General features: G+C 39.6%; 1 protein-coding gene across 1 annotated transcript; it reads left to right on the plus strand.

Moving 5' to 3' along the window:
* LOC117302632 lies at nt 1-26471 on the plus strand. Its single transcript, XM_033786613.1, has 32 exons — nt 1-402; nt 5266-5515; nt 7728-9562; nt 9719-9807; nt 10168-10297; nt 10604-10683; nt 11188-11407; nt 11638-11783; nt 12142-12318; nt 12472-12663; nt 12885-13115; nt 13653-13885; nt 14118-14304; nt 14642-14746; nt 15046-15271; nt 15529-15704; nt 16184-17555; nt 17897-18103; nt 18519-18662; nt 19109-19311; nt 20147-20237; nt 20521-20783; nt 21013-21274; nt 21444-21682; nt 22507-22597; nt 23023-23205; nt 23657-23774; nt 24008-24152; nt 24275-24652; nt 24970-25105; nt 25340-25450; nt 26053-26471. Exons 1-32 carry the CDS (start codon nt 1-3, stop codon nt 26317-26319), a joined length of 8889 nt encoding a protein of 2962 aa, XP_033642504.1. The 3' UTR covers nt 26320-26471.
* The last annotated feature ends 1344 nt before the right edge of the window (nt 26472-27815 follow it).

Here is a 27815-nt window from a genome sequence, read left to right on the forward strand (position 1 = left end):
ATGGGAAGATTTCAGGATAATATCAAAAACAGCTGGAAATTACCTCTTGGAAGATATAATGAGGAAACTTTATGCAGTGACGAGCATTCAGTGACATCACTACTGCTTGAAATCGGTCCAGATTGGATCGAGGCAGATCAGAGTGGATTGATTGAGATTGGTGATGATAGAGGGAGTCGATTGAGTCATCACCCTCCGGTCCAAGAAAACCGGTACAATCCAGCTCTTCAAGATCATCACAACAAGCCGAAAGGGAATTCTGCTTCACAGTATCAAGAATGTGAAGAGACAGATGACTGGAATAAACCAGATAGAACCGGTTCTGACCAGTTTCATCCAGCTATTGATGTTGAATCTGCATTCCTTGAAGACGCCCTTAGTGTACACACAGAGGCTGAACGGGTAAGATTTCTGTTTTGTCCTTAGATCAGGTCATTTCATCTTAGAGATGACAGGAACATTCTCACTTTGAAATGAGCACAGGACTAACATTGGAAAATTGTATTGGAAACTTTTAAGGGACACCTGGACCAAGAGTTTTTAAAATCTAAGACCGAAAACTAAATGAAGCAACTAAGATTATTGTGACGATGAACTAAGGTGAATTAGATTTCAAGCTTTGTGTACATTTGGACTTACTGACATTGTTTATTCACCATGATGTTCAGTTGTGACACCACTTGCTACATTTGTGTAATAAATCACTTGCCATTTTGGGGAACTGAGCCCTCTGTTGGTGAAGATGAGGCAGCCGGTAAGATTAGAATAATGTGTCTGAATAGTAATTTAAATGCCTTCAATGGTTCCACGAGTCAGGCCTGTGGGAGTCCACAAGCTGTGTACTTCTTCCTTCCATGATCAAATAACTTAAGTTGTAAAAAAGCAATCAACAAACAGCTTCTCTGATTTCCTGGCTCTATTCTCAGACAGTGTATCTCTTTTCAGCATTGCTCCATGCCTTCACAATGTACATTGAGGATGGGGAAAGGTGAATCCATTGTTTGTTTGGTATGGGTAGAGTGTCCTGGTAGTAGAATGAGGTGTGAAGAAAACAAGTTTTCTGTAGTCAATCAGAAAAGATCGTTGCTGGAGTCGATTCTTGTTAACTGAGATCCTTTTAATGGAACAAAAACAATCTCCATGAAAAGATGTTTGTAAACTTGTTGTAATGGAATTTGAGTCTAGCAAGAATAGGTTGAGTAGACTACTTTGTAGCTTGAAGCATCAACGAGAGAGCATCATGTTCCTTTCTTGAAATATTTTTCTTAGAAAAAGTCTACCGAATGCTTTTATCTCCCCATGTCTCAGTAGAACAGTCCAACATTTACTGCCCAATCTGGTTTTGATTAAAAAAAAAATAATAATAATTCCCACAGTGACAGTGACCATTCAGTTTTCCAACTCGACAGAAAATCAGCCCTCACCCCTATCAGCCTAAATGAATGATATAGAAACTTGTGCACACCATAAGCTACTCTGAAAAGTCCATCCAATACTTGCCACTGACATCTGTTAAACATATTTTAGCAACCCTAAAAACATTAACTTGTAGACTGCAAGTTGATCTCATGGTGTCACCCAAAGGTCACATAAGCAGAAACACTTTGAGTTGTAGTAATTTTCATCAGTTCACCCCTGAGAACAAAATGGTTCAATCCAATAAGTAACAGCCAATCATATCAAAGAACATGTGGCCATTCATGCATCTGATGAGAGCGACTGATGCTGTTGTGACAAATCCTAGTGTGGGTCCTACCATGGTCCTACACATAACTAGATGGACAAATACAGCCCAGTAAATACAACTACGTGCCATGTCCACAGAGAGCTGTGTACACTTAATAGTTTGTAATCCCATCCCATGGGATCTGTACTGTACACCAACCTTCACCACCTGTCGTGAAATATCATCTAAGTATGGTTACCAGGCCAATGGGTAAGCACCCGGCAGCTGGGATTTATTCAAAGTTAACCGGAGAGATTTGATAAAGTTCAAGTGGACAGTTGACTCGGTTTTTATTACCTGATGTGAGATTGAAATTTTCAAAAACCCACTTCTGGTTTTGTAAATCTCAATGGTAGTGCTCGATTTGAATTTTCATTTTCTGAGTTTTACAAAAATAGATAATGAGCTTTATGTTTGAATACTTTGGATGCATTTCTCTGCACTCAGGATATTGTTTGTAATTTGGATTTGAGGCAAGGTAAGTTGTTTTAATTTTTTGTACATATTATGCTGTAACTATGAATGTTTTATCGTAGTGAAATATTTGATCGCTGTGTTGTGTACATATTTAAAGTAGATAGGAATCGGTTTAGTTGTAATTTATACAAATACAGCCAACCGCGAGTTGAAATTTGTTTGGATTATAATATAACTTGTTTTAGCTTGCAAAGGATACATGTATATCTTGGGTGTGAACAAGATAATTTTATGATTTATCAACTGTGCACTTGTAGTTTTTGAATAGTTTAAGACGAATGTCAGTTCTCCATTCCATTTTCTGTAGGTCTATGATTATCACAGGTTCATGTAGATAATAAATGTTCAAATGTTCTCTACAATCTAACTGGTATGAAACATGAATCATTATACACAATTTGAATCTGTCATGTCTGTAGAATCTGATCAGTGAAACTGTTATGTTTTGAACCAATACTTTTGTTGTGTTTTTCAGGAAGCAATACCCAATGTGTTCCTCCTCCTTAACTAATCCCCAAGACCTTGAAATAGTGACTGAGGAATGTTGCCTGAAGGGCAGTTGACATTTATGCAGCTGTCCCACTCTAGGTGTTTCCTGTCACCATGGTAACACAGGCTTACCAACTCACATATTTGCAGCTTCTCTGTAATTTATAGACAAACTGTAAATCAAAACTCTTCATATTGTTTGCCCTCTTGGTAGGAACATAGGAAGGGTAGGAAGGGAAATGTTGTAAACTGTTTGATTTGTTGTGCCCTTTGGCCACCATCTTTAGGTGTGATTCAAACTTTTGTTTTTGCTCAATCCACCCAGAAAACTATGTCACCTTCTGTTTAGAAAAGAGACCTTGTACATTCCGATGAATTTACTATGTTTTGATGCAAAATATGTTCTTTTACAAATTGAATACCCAATTAAAGATAAAAACTTAATGTACTTCGTTTTACTTGAAGAAGAAACAAAGACTGAAACCAAAGGAGACCAATGCAGCCATAAATCAGTACATGTATAAGATCAAATGCCAGTTGTGTATTTTTCTAAGAAGTTTTTATTTCATAAGCACTTACCTCTTGAAATTTGACCTTGAGACAGACAGGATCCCATCAGGATATTCTGTTTATTTCCAACTGCCAAAAGATGAATAACTATTTGGGAGGATCAGTGGATTCAATTAAATAAGGAGATTAGTTTGAAACTCTTGTGTTGGTTCAGATTAAAGCTGAAGGAATAAGAAGGCGGGGAATCGATATCTTAACAATGGTTTCTTAGTGACCCACTTACCTTGAAAACTCCTACCTCCTCCAAATATGTTGGCTAAGGTGGCTTTTGGTTTGTTTCCCCCGTCCCCCACCCCTCCTCCTCCCCTCCTTACCCCATCTTTTTAATAAATTCTCCCAACATTATCCTATCTTCAAACGCAGCTGCTGTGTTCATAAAAAATGCTCAAGTTGAAACTGCCAGATCAATCCTAAGTCTTGTTGAAAGATTTTTTGCACTGGATATAAAAAGCTAATGTTTTTTTTTTATGTCTAAAAATTGTGATTTTTTTTTTCATACTTCGTTTTGGGTTTATTTGTTGTCATTCTTAAACTGAATTATTCTCTTGTTGTATGCACTCTTATCTTTTCCAGTTTTAATTTTTTTTTTTTTTTTAAATGCAACTTAATTCGTTTAGGTTACTTGTTTCATTCCATTCAATTATCTGAAATCAAGAAGTCAGTCTCTCTTTTACAAACAAGCTTCAGAGCGTTTCTTTTTCTAGTTTCTTACTCAACGTACACAAGGTGCCAAGACGTAGTATTGACTGATAGTAACAATGTACACAGAATGAGCTTTACTTTGTGATTTACAATGTTGGCATACATGTTATGTTGTGTTTGGGTGTGTGTGTTTAAAGCTAATCCGCACACATAACGTACACTTACTGCATTCAGTATGTCTCAAGATTTGAAACGGATAAAGGACATGATGGAGGAGGGGCATGTATAAGGTTTCCAGTACATTAGTATTTTGCCATGGAAGAAAGAAAATGGTTGGGACTTCATTTGTTTGTTCATGAGTTGTGGCTATCGGTCTCTATCCAGCAAAGTGTTTGAGAGAGATGACTGCTTCTAGATTAATAGGGGAGGAGGGGTAGGTACCTGTATGAAGTTTTCCAGTACATTAGTATTTGGCCATGGAGGAAAGAAAATTTTTCTCTAAATTGTTTGTTTATTGATGACTTGATGAGTTGTGCCTATCTGTCCTTGACAAGCATAGTGTAAGAGAGAGAGACTGTATAGAGACAGCTTAGACCAGAGGATTTCATGGTCATGTTATGTTGGGACAACCTGTGCGATTAGGGGTACAGGTCTTCCAGGCATGTTTTTACACGATCTTGGCAATGTAAAAAAAAACAGCTCAGTCTGAATCAACTTCTAATCATATTCAAGCTCATGCCCAGTTTTCACTGACCATAAACCACATTTTATCAAACCACGCAAACCACTTTGTGCCAGTTGCTAAGTGCTTTAGTTCTGAACGGGTCATATTTCACTGTCAGCTAAGCTGAGGGCACAGAATCTGTGTTGACATTCTCCTTTATATAGATTAAGTCCAACATATGGAAATTAGTTCAAGTACTTTGATTGTTTGCAGTTCTTCCATCGATTGAAGTATATTATAAAAATTTGAATTTTGAATCGTAGAACAAATTATCATCTGTCTGCAGGCTTCCACAGTTTCCAATGAATTGAATTGCAGAGATGGGCTTAAAAGATATTTGACAAGTTACAACAATGTAGTTGTAGTTGACATTAGATGTTGGAAAACATTAGATGTTGGAAAACTACAAACTTCCAAAATAGTTTCATAATTTCCATTTGTTTTTTTTTTAAGTTAAACTTCATTTTGAAGCAGACCAGACCTGCTAGCAAGCGAAAAAAACCTGAGAACTTTAAATTGTTAGAATATTTTTCGCACAGTAATTTTCAACCGGACATTGGAAAACTTTAGTTTAAAAAACACAAAATTTGTGTTTTACTTGATCAATGATGACCTATTGCTTTTCTCTTATTTACAGGTGTTGAGTCCCGAAAAATGGCCAATAGACGATCAAGCCATCGATGACATCATCATTAGCCAATCAGACAGCTCGCAGGACCAAAACAGCACCATGGACAATGATAGGCTAGGGTATATGGTTGACGAATCACAGTCACATAACCCTGGACAAATACACACACACAACCCTGGACAGACACACAGACACAACCCCGGACACAGCCCAATGCAGACACCAACATACCACCCTGAGCAGTACATCGCTTCGGGTAAGTATTTGTTAGTAAATTGATCCTGCAGTGATCTTGCGGGAATATCAGGTTTTACTTTTAAAAAATGAGTTTATTAAAAGAATATTCAGATGTAATACATGGAGTCCAAAACTTGACTCCACAAAATGGCCGACAGTGAAAGTTCGCAGAGCAAAAGGAAAACCACGCACTTTTGAGGCATATGTGAATCATTGTATTCTACTTTAAAAAAAAACATCTTTCCAACCCGATACATTTCATAACAGTTTCAAACACTTTTTTATAGACGAACTCGCCCGATCCAAGGCAACGTGTTTCGTTTAAGAATGCTCCAGATTGCACAGTAGAGCTTTTTAAAACAACAAAGATAAAGCTCAAATTGAAAGTATTCAGAAGACCTTGTTTCAATTCAAGCCTAGAATACCCTCAGTTAAGAATATCTTGGGGAGAACCTGCTCTATGCAGGTCACTGCCAGATTGAAAAAAATCACAGAGAGAAAAGGGCAGTGAAATTTGCAACTGTCAGATCTGTGTCAAACACCAAGATTTGTTGTCGTTGTGTGAAATTGGTGAAAAGGCAAATGTTTTCCGCTTTATCTTGATGTATTAGCAGACAGTGCAAAGAACTCATTAATTTATGTTCTAGTTCTATTAATGTCAGACAGTATGACAAATTAACTTGTTATCTTGACCTAAAACTAACTTTGGATAACATTTTGTATTTGACAACGAAACTTCCTTTGTGATATTGGGGACACCTTTTACAGCCTAGAAGTAGACCATTTTGGAAATCAATCTCTATTGAACTGTGTTTTTTCCTGTCCCTGAGCACTTTGTACTCTGTACTTCCACAAGTCACAAGCTTATTACTTGGTGGGATTTGAACCCAAAACTGTTGCCATTCTAGAGTAGATGTCTTACCACTAGACCATCAAGCTTGCCAAGTAGCTAGAGACAGTGAGTTCCAGTCCTATTAGCAGCTGGCATCGCATCAACTTAATAGAATGTTTAAAGGCACTGGACACTATTGGTAATTGTCAAAGACTAGCCTGCACAGTTGGTGTATCAACCTGTGAAAACTTGTGCTCAATCAGTCATCGAACTTGCGAGATAATAATGAAAGAAAAACACCCTTGTAACACAAAGTTGTGTGCGTGTAGATGGTTGATTTCGAGACCTCAAGTTCTAAATCTGAAGTCTCAAAATCAAATTCGTGGAAAATTACTTCTTTCTCGAAAACTATGGCACTTCAGAGGGAGCCGTTTCTCACAATGTTTTATACCATCAACCTCTCCCCATTACTAGTTACCAATTAAGGTTTTATTCTAATAATTATTTTGAGTAATTACCAATAGTGTCCACTGCCTTTAATTTGCATCAGGGATAAAGAATGTGTGTTACGATACGTATTCTGCCTGTTTGCAGAGAATGCCATTATCATTAGAGCTACCAGCATGCCCAGTGACAAGAGGCAGTTTTGAGTCCCTGTTGGTCTTACATAAACAATAGTATTGTGGGAGTGTATGCAGGAGGGGGGGTTTACATAGGTTTATTAAAAGTACTGCTGGGGTCAGCTCATACTCAAATATTGGATTGAACTTTGAAGTTAAGTATTCATAATTTTTGAGACCTAGAAAACCACTTGATGAAATCACCTATCAAGCTTGTTTATTGTTATACTAGCAGTATAAAGATGATGTCATCATGTGTACACATTAAGTCTTTAAGTTCATGGTGGTATATTCACCCCAGTAATTGCCAGTAATTTGTAATCTTAAAGTGTTGATAAACATCTGAAAAGTCTGGCGGTTGTTAATGTGGAGTTTGCTGTAGTCGCCACAATGCATGATTGACTAATTCAAAAGCATTTGTCACCCAATTCAGACATTCTCTGAGTCAATCATCAACCCTTGGCTTGCGTTATTAATAATCTGGAATTCGTCCAACATAACGCTTGCCAGCACACCCTGATTCAGGCTCTGTAGATAATACACAAAGGTTGCTTGTTGACACTAACAGACAACGCCGTGAATGCGTCAAGTGTTTAGCAAATGGACGCACTGTATTATTTACTGGACTTTGCCCCGTAGATGAGTCTAGCGTTGCCATGACGCTGCCCTGGTTTGGACTTAAGCAAACGGAGCATGGATTGAAAGTCAATTCACCTAACTCTGATCAATTCTTTCGTCTGTTTGTTTTACTCTCTTGGTATTTTTTCTTTCTTGAATAGTGCATCGTGTGGAAGAGCTGGTCATAAAGAGCCCTTTACCACCATGGGATAGTCACGTCTACTCGCTGCCATCATTCCACAATCAACTTGGCTGCCCCCTGAACCAGAAAAGATTTGATTCAGATTACGAAGGACATCCCTATTCAGTCTTTCGACAGGATTCTAACTGCCACCCAGATGACGGCCTTCAGTCAAGGTCAATGTCTTCCCATCAAAGCCAACAAGAAGACGAGCTGTACTCAAAAAGGACTAACAGTTATGACGACAAACATTTTATTGGCCGGAGTTTGGATACATTGTCAGGGAGCCAAAGAGACCATCCTGTCGACAACAGGTGGTTGGGAAGTGGTTCTGGAAGTACCTTCTCTGATGATGGTAGAGCGAGCTTGTACAGTCATGTAACTAACCCTGACAATCACTCCTGGGAAGTCAACTCCTCGTCTCAGAGTGAACTTTTCTCACACAGATCAGATTCACATCATCTTAGCAAACACAACCTTGTCTCTGATAAAAACCAACCAATGTCACATTATGCAAGGAACTCATCAGGGAAAAATCGGAACCACAACTTGCCGTTTTCTACCTCATCGTTAAGGTCAACTGGTGTTTATCCAAGTCCATCAGATGACAGTTTTGTTTATCCTCATCAAAGTAGCAGTTCTAGTCTCTCTGACTCGGCTGATGTTGCCGATGTTGATCTTCGAGAATTAGATAAACTAGATGATGCAGACCTTTATAGACTGTCTGAGGCTGATGATTTTATTCATTTGAAACCTAGGGAGGGTCTGTACACAAGATGTACTCCAGTTAAAGAGAACAAGAGGTTTCAAAAGGAGAGCGGGTCAACGATGAGGTCAATGGATGATGATGAACCTGACAAGGAAGATGGCAAAGAAAAGGATGAAAGTGAAGAGGTCAAGGATGTCCATGAGATAAGAGGTCTGTCCAAAAACTGGAACAACAACAACCTTGATGATGCCAACAGGATTCCTTCTCGACGAAAAAACCAACAAACTCTTGCATCCAATTCCAAGGATGTTAGGCGGAGAAAGCTCCATCTTGGACATGGAGTAGATTCAGTAGTAGACTCTGAGGAGAAGCTCAATGATGTGACAAAGGCCCCAACATCATGGAGGACTAACGAGGATAAGAAAAGACCAAGTGCTAAGAAGGATTTATCAGACAACCGAAGTGTGGTAAAATCACCCGTTAAGTTTCATAACAGATCAACTTCCCCGCTTCAGCTGCCAATCAATCCAAGTGATATATTCACAGATGAAAATCTTATTGATGCTGCTCTCTCAAACCAAATGCAGTCTAAAGTGTTTCTGACTCATCAGGAAGGAACAACAGATGCATTTTTACTACAATATGGATTGCAGTCAAATTTACCATTACTTGGTCTCAGAAACTCAAGAGAAGGGCCATCAGCAAAAGCTCAGCTTTTTTACCCTCTTCCCAAAAGGGACACCAAAGTTAGTGATCCCACCTCTGACACCAAATTATCTCCACTGCGACATTCCCACCCAGGAAGTCCAGGTACCACTCTGAAATATGAAGATCTTGCCCTGAGTATCTCCCCGAAGCACTTCAGGAAAAATGTGGAAAATGAAGTGGATTTGTCATCTGACCAGTCCAGAGTGAACAGCAGAAAGGTCCGTATTGGTTCAGCAACTACTACCCATGCAACACATAGATCAGCATCTACAGAATATGCTACAAGGGTTGCCAAAAGTGTCCCAAACAATGAGAGTCAGTTTTTGCCTGCGAGAGACCAGAGTAGAAATTCGATACAGGACAAAATTGCTGACAAGATGCTTCAAAAAAACAAAAATGTAAGCATGCTTGTTTTTCTTTGTACTTTGCCTTTGTTCTGGTAAATTAAAGTTTAATATCACAAAACATTGTCTGAATCATCTAGCAAGTCCATGTAGCATATATTGTTTTTCTCATAAAGCAGTGATGATATGTTGAGTATCTTTTCTTTGCAGACACGCCACCCAACTAAGGTTCCGCAGATAGTAAAGTCTAAGAGGGTCCCTAAGCAAAGGAACGTCCCTATGGAAGCCGCATCTAAGAGGTAAGCTAACCTTTGACCTCGTTCCTGCATCATGTTGGCCGCAAACATTTTGTTTCATTTTGCCAAACAATTATTTCTGAGACACTCTTGATCGATAAACTTCATTTTGCTAGAAGCTCCAAAATCTGCAAAACCAATCTAATGTTATCCATACAATATGAACTATAGACCTAATTGTTTGTATTCATATTTTATTTCTCTCCACAAGCTCATAAAAATTACACACAAAAAAGTGATTTAAAAAGATATGGAGAAGGCAAGACTGAGGAAGAAAGTGTAAATTTTCCTATAACCTAAAGGTTCAGTCTGTTGATAAAAACATTTATAAAACTGGTCCTGATGTTGTCTCTTTTGGTCCAGCCATAGCAGTACCCTGTCACTATCCAGCAGTCGTAGTCCAAGAAGAACGTTCTCTATCCTCTGGGCCTTCAAGATTCTGGACATTCTCCACAGTGCCCCACCAGAGACCCATGAACATCTTGTCACTCAGGTAAGACAGGGTTGAACTCAGACATATTGACATTATTAAAGCCTAACCCTAACCCTTAGCCCCACCAGAGACCCATGAACATCTTGTCACTCAGGTAAGACAGGCTTGAACTCAGACATATTGACATTATTAAAGCCTAACCCTAACCCTTAGCCCCACCAGAGACCCATGAACATCTTGTCACTCAGGTATTCTTGGGTTGAACCATGGATGGTTGAACTAAGATGACTACTCGTTTTAAATCCTCTGTATTATTTAAATCATTTGTATGAAATAATAATTTATAAGTGAACACTGTATTTTCAGTTATACTGGTTCAGACGATGGCATCGTAATGTTCGATTGATGAAAGCGCACCAAGCAGAGACTGAAGAGCAATGGGACAGGTGGGATCATCGCAGATTAACTTAATCCTAACACTTACTTAATCCTCTAATTTTTAGAGGATTACTACCTTTATCCTACGATTTACAGAATTCTTCCCTCTAAAAATTCTAGAATGTACTTAATTCTGTGACTTAATTAATCAACCGATTCGTAGTATGAAAGGTTTTTGGTTCGATTCCCGGCTAAGATGGATATTTTTGGATATTTTTGGATATTTTTGGATATTTTTCTGTTGGACTTAGAAAGCACTGAGCAGACATTGTGATCTGCCCATAAACTTCAAATTGATCTTGTTTTAGCTGACTGTTATTATGGCATGTAACTAGCTTTTTACTTGTCTGGTCTCCTATTTATTGCTTAGAGTTCCTAGTATGAAATTCTTGTCAAATCTGGGGGTCTAGAATAAGAGGGACTCAGACCCAGCAAGCCGTTTGTCAGGAATGTTTACATTCATCCAATCTCATCTCTGTAATTATGATGTCCCAAATTCCTCTTCTTTACAGAGCTGTACATCACCACCGAACCAATCTACTCTGGAGAAGCCTCAATGCCTGGCAGCAAGCCCCTCCATCTCACAAGAGGGCAGCAGACCAGCTCAGGCAGAAACATCTGCTGCGTAAAGGGCTACGAAGCCTCCGATGGTCTGCGATGAAGAGCAGACTGGAGATAGAGGGCGCTGCAAAGAAACACGTTGAGAAAACGCTGGCACATCATTTTAGCATCGTGAGTATATTGGGTGCTTGTGTTAACTGTTGTTGGAATTGTGTAGGGTTTGAGAAAATGGATAAGTTTGCTCCAAAGATTTGAGAACCAAACAATCCTCTAAAATAATTTTCAAAGTTTTTGTTTCAACTTTCTACAAATTTTTGTGAAAAATTACCTTTGTGATGTTTTTAGTGACGACCAACTGAGATTCTGTTTTCGCATCAACACCATTTTTTGTTTAACCACAGTGGAAGGAGCTCCATCAGGTACGAACTGAGCATGCTCAGCTCCTGGAGAAACTAACGAGACACCATTCAGTTTCTAAGACGTTCCGGACGTGGAAAGATCGCTACAGTATGGTCCAGAAAAGGGGAATAGCCAAGCTACACTTCAAGTAAGGAAGGGTTGCAGAGATTGTCATTTTCAAGCAAAGATTATCCATGGCTACAAAAGTTTGCAAAAGAAGTTTGCAACAAAAGTTGCCCATAAATTGCAATAAAACCATTGAAAAAATTTATGACAAAACAAAAACTTGTCTTAAGTAGGATTAGAAACTTTGCACAACTCTGGTTTCAACTCATCAGAAGACAATCAGAGCATACTGATCGAAACATTGAGTTAAAACCAACGGTTCTTTTCAGAACCACCCCAACTCATTTAGAGATTATCATTACATGGTGTTATCGCAAACCTTTACTATACAACTTGTGTTGTTCCTAATATTTCTTCTCTCATCTTGCTCTATGTTTCAGAGTAAGCCTTCTGAATCAAGGCTTCCATTACTGGAAGATGTTCACCACTAACTCCAAGGTCAAAGGTTATCGCATTGAGATGAGCCGAGTACATCGTGAGGAGAGGGTCCTGAAGACGGCCTGGTGTACGATCAAAATGGTCTATGCACGGACCCAGCAAGCTAAAGAACACTACAGGTAAGTAGCTTTTACTATTGATAGGATTTAAAGCTTTAATAAAAATAGTGGCTTCTTCTATTGTGCCCATATCTGTCATAAACTGCGTTGTACGCTTTGAAATAACCATAACTGTATTTTAAAGATGTTCCAATCGATGTTTTCTTAATTCAGCCAAAAACTGCTGTCTATTGTCGTGCATACCTGGTTGCGAGGTGCGAGCCTCGCCAAAGCCGAACGACACCAGCATCATAGCCAAGCCCTAGAGTTGAGACGTTATGGGCTCATGAGGGCTCACTTCAAGCGCTGGATGGAAGAACTGACTGTGGTACGCGTGAAGCAGAGGCTGGACATCGTACGATTACGGTAAGGGTCAAGATTAATTTGTTTTGTTTCCAGTGAAAATATGACAAGTAGTAGTAGTTGAGCGAGAGGTTGTCTTCAGCCAACAACATCTCGGGAACTGATGGTCACCACCAATCAAAAGGTGGAATTCTTGTAAGGGGTGTTACAAAAGAAATCAGCGTACTGGAAATCGCAGTTTTCATTGTGTTTGATAGATCCTCACTCAACGATTATTTCTCTAGATACGTCTGGGAGTTATGGACGCTCCGTATGCAGAGGAAACAACTTTATCGTCAGATTATGGACTCCCAGGCCCGTAAGGTTGCTAAGCAACACCATTTCAACAGATGGAGGTTGGTTGCTAGGAGACAGAAGGATGCAGCGACTAAGGCTGGTCTTATCTTGAGGCACTTGTATCTCAAGATGGTCTTCAGGGCATGGAGGAATCATATCATCAGAGAACGCGATCTACGGTAAGCAGGTTGTTGGTCTGGCTCGCTGATGCAGAATTGTCTGACGTTGGAGTATTTTGAGCAAAAGTGATGTCATTCGTGCAGAGTGCTGTTTGTGAATCTACTTGCACGCAGTGCAGGCTCTTTATGATCGGTGTCACATGATCACATTTTTTTGCAAAGACTACCAGTTTTTTGTGACTTTCCGAAAACCCATTCATGAAACCTGTGGAAAGCACTCTGACATAGTTAGAGACTGTTTTTAACCCCCCCCCCCCCCAAAAAAAAAAAGTCATTAAAAATTTTTTTTTTTATAATTCTTAACTAAAGATCAAATTCATAAGAAAATAAAGATAAAACCATATGGAACACCCCAGATCGCAGAGTATGGCTTTCAAAACCAAAGATTAATTTATATTAGCAGGCTTTCTGCTGCTTTCGCGCTCTAAGCTTTCACGCTTTGCGCTCGCAAGCTTTCGCGCTTTGGGCTCATAGTTAAGTTGTTTACATCTCTGTATAATTGTGAAGCAAGTTTTATGAATGAATTCTCCATTTCAGGGACAGTATGACGGCTCTGATTCACAGCAGCCATGTTGTGTCGAAGCAGAAAGCTCTTCATACCTGGACATCAAGACTACGAGAGCGTCAGGCTAGGGAGGAAGCCCACAAGGTGTGGTCCATGGGGTGTGTCAAGAAAGCTGTCAGATGCTGGATGGAAAGGGTGCGGTTTCAACGAATGGAGAGGAAGTTAGCACAGTTTCAGCCGGTCCATCAAATGCATATTCAACGAGGTGAGAACATTTTTTGATACAGATTAGTATTAAGAGATTTTTTGAAAATTGGCAAAGAGTTACAATTTTGAATGGATAGTGGGAGGTTGTTCCAGATTTGGGTAGCAACAAAGGAGAAAGTCCCGTTTGTGCTTCTAAGACCCGCCCATTTCCTTTTATCTGATTTTTGAATAAGTCAATTAACTTGATTGCATAGACGCTGCCCAAACTATTAATCTGTTTTTTTGTGCAGATGCATGGAAGAAGTGGTCTCATGAGTTTCGCCTTGCTGTGCGTAACCGCAAGAGGGCGCTGTCAGCTCAACAAACCCTTCTCAGGAATCGGTTGCTGAGGCTTGTGTTGTCATGGCGACTCCTCGTGAGGGAATCTAAAACTATCGCTCCGTTATTAGAGAGGAAGACTTTCAAACAACTTGCTGGGTAGGATTTCAAAATTTCAAATCAGGAATGTTTGTTGTGCCAAGTAACTACCCTCTTTAAAGCTATTGAAGCGAAAACTTTTTTTGTGTTAAAGGCAACTGTTTGCTTGTTTTAATGCCTTATCAATGTTGATTTATACAATGAAACTAACCTGTAAAAAATTTATTTAAAAAGTTGGTAGCGTTTTTTTGAGATATCCGTGAAAAAGTATGGAGCGTTTATATCCACGTAGGAAGAGTAAACTGTAATTGGAATACAAGTACGAAATAGAGAACTTGTTGATGAGAAATGATTTATTTGTTTTTATTTAGTTTTTTGTTTTGTTTTGCAAATTCAGTTTCTTTGATGCCTGGAGAGGTGTTGTTATCCGACGGAAAAGATGTGAGAAATTCAAGAAGTTACGTTTGGAGAACACTGTGGATGATGCATTTATCAACTGGAGGTAAGAAAGGAATTGCTTACCTAAACAAAGTGACAGAGGGAATGAGAATCCCTCATACAATAATTGATTAATGTCCAAAGAAGACGGGAAAAAAATTTGTTACTTTTTTCTCCAAAAATACAGCACCTCAGTAAGTTATATTTTAAGGGAAGTTTTCTACTATCATAATGTTCAATCTGTGGACATTGCATTTTATGTTCTACAAAAAGTATTCAGACCCTTTAAAACATGACAATAAACTGTCTAGTGTGACTGAGAATTGAGATATTCCTTTAAACTTGAGTCTTTGATTCTTCCAGAGAGCAGACCGAAGCGAAGAAGAAAGTCCGCTTCGTTAGGAAAGCTCTTCTTATTTCCAAGCTAGAGAGAACATTCTCTGGCTGGAGGGATGTCGTTCAACGCACAGCCAACTTAAAGGGTTTCCAGCAGGGCCAGCGAGATGCCTTGGTGAGAGGGTTGTTTGAATCCTGGAGGGGGACTAGTGAGGGACGAGCTTTGGACCGGGAAATGGAGCATGGTGATAGGGTAGGTTTACAAAGAGTTAATACATGGCAAGTGTAGGGATGAGAAATGTTAGACTTTTATTGGAATTCAGATTTTTTGAAGTCTGCATTGTAAATGAAAAATTTTGTATATTTTCTCTTAATTGATTATGGCAGGCTCTCTATTCTATTTTTGTAGCACTGAGGTTAATTCTAGAAGCTATCAAAATGTTGGCCATCAACTGGTTGTTTCTGTTTGTATTTTGTTAAAATTGTTAATAATATAATTTTGTTTTCTAGGCTAGAGAAACTCTTCTGATGATGCACTACTTCAGAGTTTGGGCCGAGAATTCCCATCAACAGAGGGAAACTGAAAGAAGTCTGGTATCGAGGTGCAGAGATGCACGCTCAACTAGAGCAGTAAAGCAAGCTTATGAGAGCTGGAGGAGGCAGTTGCTAGTCCACAATATTCTCAGGTAGGGATTACTATGGTGGACCCCTTCTTTTTTTGGTATGAGTACTGGGTTCTGTTACATGCATCACACAACACACAGGGCCTCCTGCTTTATATCCCATCCGAAGGACGCAGCAATAATGGTTACATATTCTGCTCAAAGACACAATTGTCGTGACCTGGACTCTAACACACACTTTGCTGATCAGAAACACCAGGAGTGGATTTCACAATGAGTTAAGACTAGTCTTATCTCGGTTTAAGACCCTAACTCGTCCTAACTTAGGACTAGCAATACGTTATTAATATCTCCTAGGACTAGTCCTAAGTAAGGACTAGTCCTATCTCTTTGTGAAATCGACCCCAGAGCTTTTAATGAATGCAAACGTGTTATATACAAATGGTGGATCTATAATTCGGCCATATCAATACACAATCAGCTACGGTTAAACACCCACAGTCCAAACCTTCAAAACTTGATTGTTTTTCTTTCTTCATCAGGGATTTTCTTGATGAGCGGCAGGTTCATCTCCTTCATCGTGTCTTCCAGGCTTGGCATACAGATACTAGATCATCCTACCTTCAACTCACACAGAGATTCAACCAAGCTTACGAGGTCATGGGTGTAGGATTCCCGAACGACGTCGGCAGTCCCAAGTTGTCTCCTTCAGCTGTCAATCTGAACCTCTCTCAGAGTATCTCTCAGAGTAGTAGTAGTGGAGGATCTCAGGGTCTACCGGCAGTCTTCTCAACGTCTGACAGCGGCTTCTATGGAAACGAGCTTCTCATGAGACAAGGGGGTCAGAGCAGTGAACCGGAGTTTCCGCAGTTGCCGGCTAGAGGTCTCCGAGATCGGAGTAGCATCCACTCTGACAAATATCTTGGATCAAGCATCCAGGAAGCGCCGCTTCATGCCGACAGGTTCAGTGAGCTTCAAGATGTTTCTGCTGGAAGGCATGGCCTTACAGAGTCTTCTGATGAAGATGTTTATCCAGATGAACTACCAGTACAGTTGAGAAGTTCCAGATTGAAGGGGCTGTCTCAGCAAAATAAGAAACTACAACTCCCCCAGGCCTCAAGTAGACTAGAGGCTTCACCACAGAGTAACATTGGATCTCTTTCTCCAGTGACCAACAAGCGGATGTCCTTTCCGAAGCGGCGTGCAAGTTTAGACCAAACAATGCTCATGAAGACGCATGCTGAACAAACACCTACAATATTTTCCTCGGTGAAGCGGCCTCTTGGTATGTTGGGTCCGACCCGTAGATCCAGCGTTGATCAAGGTCTTCTGTCGTCTCAGACGGTTCTCAACCACCTCAGGAACATCCATAGGAAGTCCCAGACTGAGAATCCAATATTGACATCCATGGATGAAAGCCAGGAATACCAATTAACAGAGAAGCAGAAATCCTCGTCAAGACGTCACAGTCAGTTTGACTCCCCTCCTCCACTGAGCCCTGACGCTTCAGGGTATCAAACCCCTACTCGTTCTCGTCGGATACCGATCCCATTCAACATGATGCAACCTAAAGCCTTCATCCATCCCATCGCCCAAACAGCTTCCCAATCTACCTCATCGCCACTCTCACTCACACCAAGAACCATGTCACCAAGACCCTCCTTCAGCCCCTTATCCAAGTCCCAATCCCCTCCAAGTTCCCATTTCCAGGCTCTCTCAGAGAGACTCTCCCCAATGGAGGATCACCCAGAGAGCCGACGCTCTTCTATCTCTGATTGTAGCAGCTTACCGGAGAGCATTCAGGACAGTGAATTGTTAGAGAATGACTTGTGTCAGTCGGCGACAGCGTCTGATTATGCTCCGAGTGTCGTCTCAGAAGGTGCTGCTCTTTTTGCTCCTCTCATTGATCAGAGGGTGAGTGGTTTAACAAATTCTTACAATACGAAAATAAAACTCTCTCTTTTTTTGCCAGGGAACTGGGGACAAATTTTAAATGAATACTCTATATTTTTTGCCAAATCACACATTTTCTGTTGCGAACTTTTCTTTTGTCGGGACAGATAAATAATTTGTTATAAAAAATATGTCTTGCTAGTTGTTATCTTGCCTACTTCAGTGTAACTATTTTTATTTTATTTTATACCTTGGGTCCTTTTGGTAGGTACATGTAAGCAGTTTGCAACAGCTAATACTATTTTGCTAGTTTATACGTTTCTACTTTCTGAACCATTAACTTTACTTTATTCTCGGAGCAGACCTACTTGAGATCCATCATCCTCCACTGGCGGCTGTGGCCAGCAAGTATAGCCTTCAACCAATGGCTGGACTACACTCGCTACCGTCACAATCTACGAGAGCTCGCCGATCAGGCTAACGATATGTTCCATCAGACGAGACTCCGTCAAGTCTTGTTTACTTGGCAGAGAAGATGTTACGTTGAGAAGGCAGCTACGAACCATTGGGTAAGAACAAAGTCAGGGATTGGTGTCCGAAACGGTGACTTCAGCTGCAGCTACGGCTAGATGGCTTATGTCTGCCTATTCTTCAACACTGGCAGACCCGCTGATCTAGCCGTAACTGTAGCCGAAGTCGCCAGTTCGGACATGACTGTCGTCTCCAGAGATGTTTTTTTTTCACATAAAATGGCTTCTAATCGCAAGCTGTAACAACTCCCCGATATACTGCTCTGGTAGTCTCGCACACAAACAACAATTGTTGTTGTCAGTGACCAGTATGCACACTTTATATGATCTAACATTTACATGAAGTAACAAAGCTTTATGGTTGTTACACGCAATAATAACACGGGGCACTGTGTAGGTTAAGACATCTAAAATTTCTTTGAAATTTTTTTTATAATAAAAACTTTTTAATCAGGAGTCAAAGACCAAGGTAGAGCATCTTCAAGCTTGGGTGCAGTATCATCGAAAGAGCAAACAGTCTGAGAAGAACAAAGCCAAGGCCAAGGAGGTGTCTAATACCAAGAGACTAAGCCAAGCCTATAACATCTGGAAGACGAAGGTACATGTATACCTCAGTCACTTGTTTCTCTTTAGTCTTCAAATCGCTCCAAACTGCCTTTCCTGTTGCTCCTGTTGTTTTAGTTTATACAAGCGATTAAAACGCACCATTAACGATTCCCCTGTTAGAAAAATTGGTGCACAGCTTTTTATGTAAGAAATATTTACTTCATACACAAGCAATCCATAAATAAACAATGTTAGCCATTATTTGTATTGTTTAAAAGTTGATATGATTTTTATAACATTTTGGTATGGTAATTTTATTTTTCAACACTTTTTTTTAAGAGTTGATTTTATAGAAAAATAAAGTCTTCGTTCAAGTTGTTTTCTCGTGTCCGACTTGTGTTAGATTTACACAGTCTACCCCCTTTATGGCATCTTGCATGCTAGACTTGCATAGTCTACCTACCCCTATTATAACATCTTGACCCTTTGATCATACAGTACAAGAAACACAAGGCAGTTCTTTGCATCGTCCACAACTGGAAAGGCCACGTCAAGCAGACAGTGAACCTAGAAGGTCGTACTAAAGACTTGCGTCAACAGATTGGGAAACGGAGTCTGCGTATTTGCTTCTCAATGTGGCAGAAGCGCACCTGGCAGATCTTAGAAGTCACGGCACACCGTAATCGAGTGGTTGCTAAAAGGTTAGACTGGAACCCTTACAACGTAGCACATTGTAAACCCTAACATTGTAGCACCTAGTAAACCCTTAGAAGTCACGGCTCACCGTAATCGAGTGGTTGCTAAAAGGTTAGACTGGAACCCTTACAACGTAGCACATTGTAAACCCTAACATTGTAGCACCTTTTAAACCCTTAGAAGTCACGGCTCACCGTAATCGAGTGGTTGCTAAAAGGTTAGACTGGAACCCTTACAACGTAGCACATTGTAAACCCTAACATTGTAGCACCTAGTAAACCCTTAGAAGTCACGGCACACCGTAATCGAGTGGTTGCTAAAAGGTAAGACTGGAACCCTTACAACGTAGCACATTGTAAACCCTAACATTGTAGCACCTAGTAAACTCTTAGAAGTCACGGCTCACCGTAATCGAGTAGTTGCTAAAAGGTAAGACTGGAACCCTTACAACGTAGCACATTGTAAACCCTAACATTGTAGCACCTAGTAAACCCTTAGAAGTCACGGCTCACCGTAATCGAGTGGTTGCTAAAAGGTAAGACTGGAACCCTTACAACGTAGCACATTGTAAACCCTAACATTGTAGCACCTAGTAAACCCTTAGAAGTCACGGCACACCGTAATCGAGTGGTTGCTAAAAGGTAAGACTGGAACCCTTACAACGTAGCACATTGTAAACCCTAACATTGTAGCACCTAGTAAACCCTTAGAAGTCACGGCACACCGTAATCGAGTGGTTGGCAATTTGTGATGTATTTTTATACTAACTACTGCGCCTTGAACACCCAGCAGGGTGGATGTTTGCACATTACGAGTCTTTATTATTTATATTATTAACAGGTGTTTAATGTCTTGGGCATCATGGAGTACAGAGAACGCAGAGAGAGTGCAGAAGCTTCATGTATTCAGGATCCGTAGAGTCAAACACCTGGTAAGCCATTTTACTTTCATTTTATTTTTTCAAATGGAATGAGGACAAGAGCTGCACAATTTCAGAGTAGATAAAAAAAATAACTGCTAGTCAAAAGAGATTTTCACATGGTGTTACAACAAACCTGTCTTAGTTATTCTCCCACCATGCATAGTTTCAAATCTAACGAGTCAAATCATCAGTTTTTATGGTATTTGATTGACTGAATTCCTGGTTTAACTTAAGACACGATCTCTTAGAAGGATTATGTTATAGTCAGTGTTGCCTTCTCTCCTATCAAAAGGTCTTGCATCACTGGCATTCACAGCAACTTAAACTCCACGCAGCGAGGGAGTTCCATCGTCGGGCAGTGGCGTCTCGTCTTCTTGAGATCATGACCAAGTGGAGAGAGTACATCACTGCTAAGCAACATCGGGAGGCTGAAGTAGAGAAGATGCTGCAGGAGAGGCTGGAGACTTTGATACGGGAGACTTGGGAAGACTGGAAGAGACAGACGAGAACATCACAACAGATGAAACAGATCTTCCATCGAAATTTGGGAGCCAGGTAATAAGTCGGGAATTTTTAAAGAAAATCACAGAATAAGAAATCCTGTCCTTTGAACGACTTAATCTAGTGCTGAGGACACTGTCTCTCAAAACTCTGTGAAATCTATAACCACAAGGGGTTCCCAAATTATTTCAACATGCCCTCTACAGTTTGGATCCTTGTTTTGTCAGCAATGACTCTCACTCCGTTAATTCCTTGTTCAATGACATTGTGTCTCTAACCCCAGGTGTATGCGAGCATGGCGCCAGCATACCATCCAGCAACGCAACCTCCATCTTGCTGAATCTATCACTAAGAGTAAGAATGAAGCTCGTATCCAGGGGGTCGCCATGCGAGCGTGGTACCAGGCATATCAGGCCAATCAGCTCGCTCAGCAGATGCAGGATTCACTGAAGGAGAAACGTGTTAAGGAAGCGTTTAAAGATTGGAGGAAATCTGTGCAGCAGTGTCGCAGTGACAAGTTCAGAGAGAGGAGCTTGCTGAAACGAGTAAGGGAGAATAAAAATGTAGAATAATAATGAATAATAATTATAATGAATATTTATATATATTTTCTTTCAAAAGTTAAAACAAGGTTGTTTCTTGTAATAATAGATTTTGACATTTTCTTCAATGATTAATAACGACTTGGTTATTTCTTCCTCATACAATTTGCAGACTTTCCAAGACTGGAAATCTAGCTTTGTCAAACAGAGGTCGGCAAGATCGAGTCTACTAAAAATTGCCCAGCATTGGAGGAAACTAACACAAAGATCAAAACATTTGGACCAATCAGTGGCCTCCTACCTTGCCCAACAGAATAGGATGAGACAGAGGCAGGCATTGAACAGCTGGAGGTCGTCATGGCAACAGCAGAGGAAGGCAACAGCTTATTGGGGTACAGTGATACTTAGAAGGTGGGTGTTTTAAGCAGAGTGTGGGTTCAAGTCCCAGTTGTGGCACTTGTGTCCCTGGCAAGATACTTTACCATAATTTGCTTTGTCCTTCGAATGGCTGAATGCACTATGATTGTTTGTTCACGAAATGGAAACCAGCATGCTTATCGTTGAAGAGAATGGGTAAACCCTGGTGTTTCTGGTTCACATACATAGCAAGCCCCCTTTTTTACAGGTTTCCTCGGGCTTGTTAGCTTCAAAAATTAAATTTGCTTATGAGGCATCCTAGGTTTCATTAACAGAGTGTATAAAATAATGTCCTTAGCTTTTATTTCTTTTCTATAATTTTTGTGTGTAATTCCTCTGATATAGAGAATGTATTGTTTATTGATAATTTTTGCACTGATTTGGTAAAATTTGACGTATTGTTATTTTGGTCAATTTAACTGATTAATGTAAATGTCTAACTGAAATATTGTACTGAATTGAATGTGGTAAAGCACATTCTTTACACAATGGTTCAACATTGGCCAAAGGATTCTGTTAACCTCTGAGTCTGTGATATATGATGTAATTTAAAAGATATTTAAAATATATTTACAATATATTTTTTACAGTCGTACATGCTTATTTATTTCTTTTCCCAGTTGTAATTTATTTAATTTGTAATCGTTGCTTTAGTTTTCTTTCCGAAGATGTTTCTATTTTTATTGTTAACTATGTAAATACATATTATATAGGTTTAATGAATATTTGTGTGTATTATCCTTTCCTGTAATTGGCTGCTCATCCTCTGTTTGGTCAATATATGTAATATAATACTAATATATTATTGTTTGCTTCAGGTGTATTGATGCATGGCATAAATATTCTGCGACTCAGAAGGAACGAAGGGATAAACTCAAGCTTTATCAAGAGGAGAAACGTCAGAAAATGGTATGTTTGAAAAGAATTTAAGTCTTGGACCAGCTCAATAGAGCTGCTTGAGCAGGAATACTGATTAACAATTTTCTGCTAAGCAAAATGGAGTAGGATACCAGTGACAAATTGTGTATGTGAGATAGTATTTTGGTTGGTAACCTTACTCTTGTAAGCATATTATTTTCTGCTTAGCTGTTTTTAACAGCTCTATGAAAGTGTGCTTTACTTTTGAAACCAAAAGTTTCCAAATACTTTGACAAATAATTTGTTGAACTTGCTTGGTTATCTTCAATCAAATTTCTTAAAAGATCATTACCTATGGCTTAAGCTGCTCAATGAATTTAGGCCCTGGTTAGATTTGAAATTATAAAAAAAAAACGGGGATCAAAATTACTGAAAAGATCATTGGAATGGAAACCTCCGCCCCTCTTTCTGCTTAGGCTTCGTCGATGTTCAAAAGATGGCAGAAAGACTTCCTCCGCTCTAGAGAGCTTGAACGCAGACTGACTGGACTCAGCCAACAGAGGGCAGCAGAGACACTACATCATGTGGTGCAGTCGTGGCATCATGTTACCATGGAAACTAATGCTGTGAAACAACATCACAGTGTTGTACAATCCCAGGTACTTCGTCATTTACAAAGTCTCGCTCGGATTTTTTGGTTCCACAAATTTGAACGCATGAAAGAAACAAACTTGCGTACTTCAATGAGTCCCAATGTTTTATTCGAGTGAGACTTGTTCAGTTTATTAGTATGTTGCGCTTCCAGGAAAAAGGGGCGGAGGATTAATAAAAAATGAATGTAACAATTCTTGAGAAATATAGCTAATATTATAAAAACAGAGAGATTAGGAACCAATTTCATAAAGCTGTTATGCAGAAAATTCTGCTTAGCAAATTCCTTGGTTAAGCAAGAGATTACCGGGGTACCAGTCACACCAATGGTAACTGTTTGGTGTTCTGGCAAGTTTTTGTGCTTGCGGTCTATGAAATTATTCCCAGTTATAATTGCCTCTGAAGTGAAGACGATAATTTATCTCATTGTTCTAACTGTTTCAATATTCTTCACCATAGGCGTGGATACAGTGGCAGAAATCTCTCAATAACAACAGACGAGCAACGGAGATGGCTGATGCTAAAAAGAACCAGATGAAAAGGGTTACCTTCAGGAAACTGACGAACTGGAGCAAAGGTAAACTTTATTGCCATCCTTCTGTGACGGGAAATGTTTGTTTGTTTTGATCTTTTTTGAACTTGAGGCATTCCTGTTCGAACATCATGTTCTCCTCATTGGCATAACTAAATATTTTCATTTTATGTTTTTATTTTGTTTTTTAGGGGGGGGGCGTGATCAGCCTCCTTAATTATGACTACATAACCTTGGTCTTAGTCAAATCTTTTGCATATTTCTTCTTCCTTTCACAGCCAGGAAGTCCCAAAAGTCTTCCCATCTTTCAGTCCAGTCCCAGCTTTGTCTACATTCTGTCAAAGCTGCTTTCATTCTGTGGCGATCAGAGACTCTTAAGAAAGTCAAGGCAGTTACTCATGCTGACCTCGTCTTGCAGACCAAGTAAGTTGATGTAATAAAATGTTAGCTATGATTAGAAAGACACAACAAAATTACTTCATTGTTATCCCAAATTCCTGCTGCTTCAAACCACTATAATGCTCTTTTTTTTACTTCTATTTCAGGGTCATGAAGGAGTGGGCTGTTGTTGTTAGACGGAGGCTCGCTCTGCGAAGACTCAAAGAAACCGTGGAGAAAAAATCAGCAGCACTGAAACTGCAGATGGCGACACGCGTCTGGAAGGAACACTTCCAACGTACAAAGCAACTGAAACAGCTCCTAGAGGGTGCCCTCTTGTGTCGAGACCAGGGCATCTTGAACGAGGCGTTTATCCACTGGAGGAAAGAGGCTGCCACAAGGCGTGCTGTAAAGCACCGGAATGGTGCATTGTTGAAACAGGGGTGGGCCATGTGGCGGATGAGGGTGAGAGAGAAAGTTCTTGAGAGACAGTTTGAGGAGGATATGGGAGAAGTGGCAGAGGAACACTATAATTCATGGCTAAGGTAAGGACATTGATCTGTGGTTACGCTTAAAAAACGTAGATTTGTCTTGATTTCAGTTATCAGCGTTATTCAAAGCCAGGGGTGTCCCAGGGAAATCTGTTCCATGGAGATTTTGTCCCTCTTATGGGAAATTAACATGGGCTGGAGGAAGACGATTCAAAAGAGGGCGCTATCAGAAGAAGTTTGTAAATGGTTCGCCATGTTGGTGGACAGAATCTACTGGGGGACAGAATCCCCGAAGTGTCTCAAGAGATCCCCGAAATCTCCGGCCACATCTCAAATTTGACCTCTGATTCTTGTTATCTTTCTCCATATAGTAAGACTGTTCTGGGATTGTGGCTCACTGAGGCAAGGGTGGGCAGGCTCCGGAAGAAACATGACAACCGCCTTGCCAAGAAATATGCCCAGATCTGGAAGAATGGGTCTAAGATGGAGGAGATTGCAACACAACTTGTGAGTATCTTAAGAACCTCTTGCCCTTCTCAGAAATCTTTTCTTCTTTTGTCAGTGTAATTCTTTTTTATTGAAGCTAATTTCTCAAGATATGCGTTAATTTATTCATACCTTTCTTGGATGGAATTATTTTTTTCTAAATCAATTTTGAATACTGATCTTTGAAAACTACCAATTAAGTTATTTTGTTTCTGATGAACCTTCTGTCATTACATTTCCTTTTTTGTTACACAGAATATCTACTGGTCAATGCAGAGAACCTGGGTCATATGGAGACGACATATGATCCAGACTCTCATGGCTAAAACACTACAGAAACACACTGAGAAGCAAATGAAGGAACAGGTAGGGACCAGTCTATTAAATTTGCTCAACCCCCCACCAACACTTTGTCTCTTGTCTTTGTCTTTTGAACTAATGTTCCCTTAACTGGAAGATTATATCCAAACTTAATGTCTTTTCATTTTGTACTTCCATCAAATTGTTTTCTTCTTTTTCATACTGACTCAATATTGTATAAAAGAAAATATTTAATCAATACATGTTTATTGTTTTATCATTAGTAAATATAACTTTTGTTTGTAGGGCTGAGTATACAGTGCTCAAACACATTGGTGTGAGGGTAATACCAAAACTAAAATTCTTTATTCCCAAGAATGCAATTTCAACATCTGTTAAATCGTTAGTAAATAGTTAACCAGTTCTAGAGATTCTAACTGTGCCATCTTTAGAGTTAACTTTTGTTTCTTACTTTTGTCAAGATGGTCTGGGGGCGTCCATGAGTGCCAGTGTTATCCTTCTCTTTTTTTTACACGTGTTTATGTACCTTTTATTGCAAATATGATATATTTTTATCTAATAGAACTGAAATAAATAAAAATAATAAATTAACCAACTAGTTTGGAGATTCTAACTTGTTATCTTTGTCTCATCAATTTGGTTTTTAGACCTTCAAAGCTTGGCAGAAGCAGGGTAGACACAACAATAACAATGGTCTACGTAAGGATCTTCTGAATCGAAGACTACACATGGCCTTTAGGGTCTGGCGGGAGAAAACGCAGTGTGGGAATAAGTCTCGCAGTTCAAGTATTAGTAACCACTCATCATCGGCTGGATACACCAGCTCGTCTGGAGCGAGCGAATTGGCTGGAATATGGTTTAATGCTCAGAGGACTGGGGCAGTCTATGGGGATGGGAGTCCAGCCTCACAGTGACATGTTTGGTCTGGTGATTTGCATTCTGTGTCTCCATCGAATGGAAATCATTGATATGGATTCAGCTGTGTTTCATGGGGGGGGGAGTTTACTACATGGGATTTAGATAATGTGCAGAGGACTGCGACTTTCTTTAAGGATGGGGGTCCAGCCTCACAGTGATGTTTCAATATGATTATTGGTATAGTGACTTGCCTCTCTATTGAGGGCAATTTGGGCCAATTTGTCTGAGATTCTTTTTTTTTTTTTTTCTTCTTTTTTTTTTTTTTGGGGGGGGGGGGGCGTAAGTAATTACAAGAGGTAAAGACTGTTTTAAAGTAGGGAACATTTTTATTTAATTTTGTTCCTATGGAGGGGGGCGCCATGGTATAGCTTATACAGATGGTCCTTATTTTTGTTCACTATCATACCTGAAGAAGTATCTATTCACAAACATTTCTGGAACTGCTACATTCATCTCATGTTGGTTATCTCACCAAAATTCTTTATAGGATTTTAATTTTTTTTTTTTTTGGGGGGGGGGGGTACAAATGCACAAGTGGAAAATAGTGTTTTAAAGTATATGAACTTTCTTTTTGTGGGGGGGGGGGGGGGCATGGTATCTAAAAAGATGGTCCTCATTATCATACCTAAAGGATTTATTCACAAAGTTGTCGAGAACTGCTTTATTTGCCTGGTCTTCTGTCACGTAGCATCGTTTGTGAAAAAAAATTCTACCTGACCTTTATTTTTTTTAATTGTATAATTTTATTTATTAAAAATGTATAAACTATTTTACAGAGCTCAGGACAAACTAATAATCCTGGCTATAAATAGCATAATATTTCATGATGTACAGTACAACATCTTTGAAATTATCAAAACTCAAAAACAGTAATGAAAAATGTGCTTAAATTTTAAATAAATTTATTGATATGATACAGAATTTGAAATTCTGGTAGTGAAATTAAATGAATCGGTTAAATCTCAACCTTTGGCTTTTTATTCTTTCCCGTTATTTTTTATATTGAATTTATTGATAGAACTCAAATTGTCTTACCAACCAAATGTCTTTTTTATTTTGGGCGGCAGGATTGGCTCCATCAGTAAATTTGTAAACATAACCTTGCAGGTACAGAACTACTGCCACAAAGACTTGAGTTTTTTTATGCAAGTTGCCAGACACACAAGGCCTGAAGGTCACTTCGAGATGTGGGCTACTATGAATTTCTGAAGAGCCTGTTGACACCTACTCCTGCTCCCGGACGTAGGCTTGGGTTTCCAGCAGAAAGCACTACCTCCCAAACTTTACGAAGCAGTCGGGGTTAAGTGTCTTGCTTCCACAACCAGAACTCAACCCCACACTCTTCTGACCAAACACCAGAGCTTGAATCTGGCAGTGCTCTTAACCACTAGGCCATGAAACGGCACCTGAGTTAAAAAGACTTGTGTTTTCCAGTTTACTAAAAGCAAGAAATCTAGCCATTGTTGACTGACGAGAGTGAAAAACACACAGT

Source organism: Asterias rubens, chromosome 18 (assembly GCF_902459465.1).
Source record: "Asterias rubens chromosome 18, eAstRub1.3, whole genome shotgun sequence".
Lineage (NCBI taxonomy): Eukaryota > Metazoa > Echinodermata > Asteroidea > Forcipulatida > Asteriidae > Asterias > Asterias rubens.

Coding starts and splice junctions, on each gene's coding strand:
- LOC117302632 (XM_033786613.1), top strand. CDS start 1: ATGGGAAGATTTCAGGATAATATCAAAAACAGCTGGAAATTACCTCTT. Junction 10,684..11,187: donor ACTGAAGAGCAATGGGACAG/GTGGGATCATCG, acceptor TCTTCTTTACAG/AGCTGTACATCACCACCGAA. Junction 12,319..12,471: donor CAAGCTAAAGAACACTACAG/GTAAGTAGCTTT, acceptor TTCTTAATTCAG/CCAAAAACTGCTGTCTATTG.